The 3,250-nt window shown below is 44.4% G+C and overlaps 1 protein-coding gene and 1 pseudogene across 1 annotated transcript in view; one reads left to right on the top strand and one right to left on the bottom strand.

Annotated features, from left to right (window-relative positions):
• LOC102502561 (olfactory receptor 1361-like) overlaps nt 1-760 on the bottom strand; it is a 1,370-nt gene extending 610 nt beyond the window's left edge. The window contains 2 exon segments of the mRNA XM_014585075.1: nt 1-345; nt 677-760. Coding sequence (XP_014440561.1) covers nt 1-345; nt 677-760 — 429 coding nt within the window.
• LOC102502131 (ADP/ATP translocase 2 pseudogene) lies at nt 697-1,521 on the top strand (annotated as a pseudogene).
• Nucleotides 1,522-3,250: the final 1,729 nt, after the last annotated feature.

Genomic DNA, 3,250 nt, shown 5'->3' with positions numbered 1-3,250 from the left:
GAAGCTGTCGATGCCCACGAACCTGATAAAGAATGTCTGGGTCAAGCAGCCCATGTAAAGGATCCCTCTGCGTCCTGGCACGTGATTGGCCAGCATCTTGGGGACAGTTGTGGAGGTGAAACAAATGTCCACGAAGGCCAGGTTGGCCAGGAAGTAGTACATGGGCGTGCGGAACTGGGCATCCATGCCCATGGCCAGGATGATGAGCAGGTTCCCCAGCCCAGTCACCAAGTACATGCTCATGATAATGACGAAAAGCAGCTGCTGCTGTTTGGGGGCTTCTAAGAGTCCCAAGAGCAAGAACTCAGAGACCCAGGTGAGGGTCACTTCTTCCACAGTCACCTTCTGGATTGATCAGAAAGACCACCGGTGTTCAGCCAAAGGCAATAAAATGAATATTTTGGGACCAGCACATGCTGTAATGGCTATGTTGCTGGACTCCCATGTAGTCGGCCACTGTTGGAGTCCCGGACCCGGTGGCTTAAACACCCTAGGCACGTGTGCGTGTGTGCCCAAGATCCCAAGAGGAGAATGGAAGAGAAGGGATTGTGGCGTGACCATCCCCCCTGGGGGGGTGATTTCTCGCTTTCTGTCTCTCTGTCTCTCTCTGTGTTTCTGGAAAGCTCACGTGCCCTATAAGAAAAACAAACAAAAAGCAAACAAACAAACAAAAAACTCTCTGCCCAGAGCCCCGGAGTCTAAGCCAGTTCCCAGCACAGGCTCGTCCCGCAGTTGCCTGCCTCCTCTTTCCTTTCAACATGACAGATGCCACCGTGTCCTTCGCCAAGGACTTCCTGTCAGGTGGAGTGGCTGTCCAAGACTGAAGTAGCACCTATCGAGTGGGTCAAGCTGCTGCTGCAGGTGCAGCAGGCCAGCAAGCAGATCACCGCAGATAAGCAATACAAGGGCATCATAGACTGTGTGGTCCGTATCCCCAAGGAGCAGGAAGTCCTGTCCTTCTGGTGTGGTAACCTGGCCAATGTTATCAGATACTTTCCCACCCAGGTTCTCAACTTTGCTTTCAAAGATAAATACAAGCAGATCTTCCTGGGTGATGTGGACAAGAGGACCCAGTTTTGGCGCTACTTTTCAGAGAACCTGGCATCCAGTGGTGCTGCTGGGGCCACGTCTTTGTACCCTCTTGATTTTGCCCGTACTTGTTTAGCAGCTGATGTGGGTAAAGCTGGAGCTGAAAGGGAATTCAAAGGCCTCGGCGACTGTCTGGTTCAGGTCTACAAATCTGATGGGATTAGGGGCCTGTACCAAGGCTTTAACGTGTCCGTGCAGGGTATTATCATCTACCGAGCTGCTTACTTTGGTATCTATGACACTGCAAAGGGAATGCTTCCAGATCCCAAGAATACTCATGTCTTTATTAGCTGGATGATTGCACAGTCTGTCACCACCATTGCGACTGTTCATTGCTGCATGATGATGCAGACGGGGCACAAAGGAACTGATATCATGTACATGGGCATGCTTGACTGCTGGAGGAAGATTGCTTGAGATGAAGGGGGCAAAGCTTTTTTCAAGGGTGCATGGTCCAATGTTCTCAGAGCGATGGGTGGTGCTTTTGTGCTTGGTGTATGCACTCACCAGACAGAGAGAGACATAGAGACAGAAAGCGAGAAATCACCCCCCAGGGGGGATGGCCACGCCGAAATCCCTTCTCCTCCATTCTCCTCTTGGGATCTTGGACACGCATGCACACGCGCCTGGCATGAGTTTTAAGCCACCGGGTCTGGGACTCAAACCGCGGTCGACTACGTGGGAGTCCAGCAACATAGCCATTATGCTAACTGCTGGTTCCCACATATCTTAAGCATTTTTGACAGCCCCTTGGCTGTCTATCAGTGGCAACTATTTACTGGTTGAAAATGTGAAGCAATAATATTCATCTGACCAGTTTTCTCTTAAAAGTTATTTCCATGATGATAATGATGATGGGACTCAATTATATTTTTTATTTCAGTCACTCCTGATAAATAATAAATTTGAAGAAATAAAAACATCTAAAATACAAAAAAAAATCTCCATAAAAGAAAAAAAGAAATCAGAAAAAATAAATTAAGGTAACTACTTTTTTTTTAATCAAAATGACTCACAAAGTTGGCTAACTCAGTTCACAAAAATTACTTCAGTTAAATGCTGAAGTTTTTGTTTCATAGTAAAGAAACTAATATATATATATATATATATTTTATTGCAAAGTGATGCATATACTTGTTAGAGAAAGGGGGTGGGGTCATGGTCATTGCACAATCCCTTTTCCTCCATCTCTCCATTCTGCTGTGATTTCACCTTGCACACACACATACCCAGAGTGTTTTTTAAGCAACCAGAGCTGGGACTCATAACTTGATCAACAATGGGAGATCTCACTTCTTGAATCACTTGGTTACAGTGTCGACCCATTCTCTATTTTGTGTATGGTTCCTCTCCCCTTTAGCACACCCTACACTCTCAGGCTATGTCTAGTTGAGAATTTCTATCCCATTCCCAACCTTTCTCACAATTCTCACATGTATTTGAGTAATATAAAGAGAAAGCCCACTAAGTTCCATGTACTGTCTGAGTAATGAATGTAAGTTGGTAAGAAATTGAAATAACAATTATTGATGGACAGCATGAACTGATGAAATTATTGTGTGACATATCACATATTAGCAAATGCTAATAAAATGCAATAAAATTACGTAGAAATGTCTGAGTGGACAGGGGAACTATTAATTAACTGACAGGTTTGCTTTTGAACAGAGACCTCAGGGAAGAGAGGGTAGGAGCTGCAAGGCTACATGGAGAAGTCAAGGTCTTGCAGAGAAAATGAGCAAGAGGGAGAATAATCAGATGGTGTCAGGGGATGGTGAGAAATGAGGGGACCTGCTGATGCTCAAATGCGAGGACATTGATTGTCCTTCAATCACCTGCTGTCCCAGTCCTTTATAAATGCAACTCTCTAAGAACATGGACACAGCAGCAACTTTCCAGTTGGCAAATTTCCCATGGACATGTGAAGTTGGGTCCCCTTTGTGCTATGACTTTGTGCTGTGCATTTATAGAAACATTTAAAAACAGGGAATTATGGGAAATATATGGCCAAGTAAATAGAATACATTCAAAACAACTGTATTCAATAAAGTGGAATGAGAATATATAATCAATTATTAAAGAAAAGCTTTAAAATGATCATTTAGTCACATCAGCCTAGTTCTCTAATTTCTGATTAAATGGATAAAAGCTGTATATAAAA

The sequence above is a fragment of the Tupaia chinensis genome, unplaced genomic scaffold, assembly GCF_000334495.1.
Source record: "Tupaia chinensis unplaced genomic scaffold, TupChi_1.0 Scaffold148822_1, whole genome shotgun sequence".
NCBI lineage: Eukaryota > Metazoa > Chordata > Mammalia > Scandentia > Tupaiidae > Tupaia > Tupaia belangeri.
This window is presented reverse-complemented; position numbering and strand designations above follow the sequence as displayed.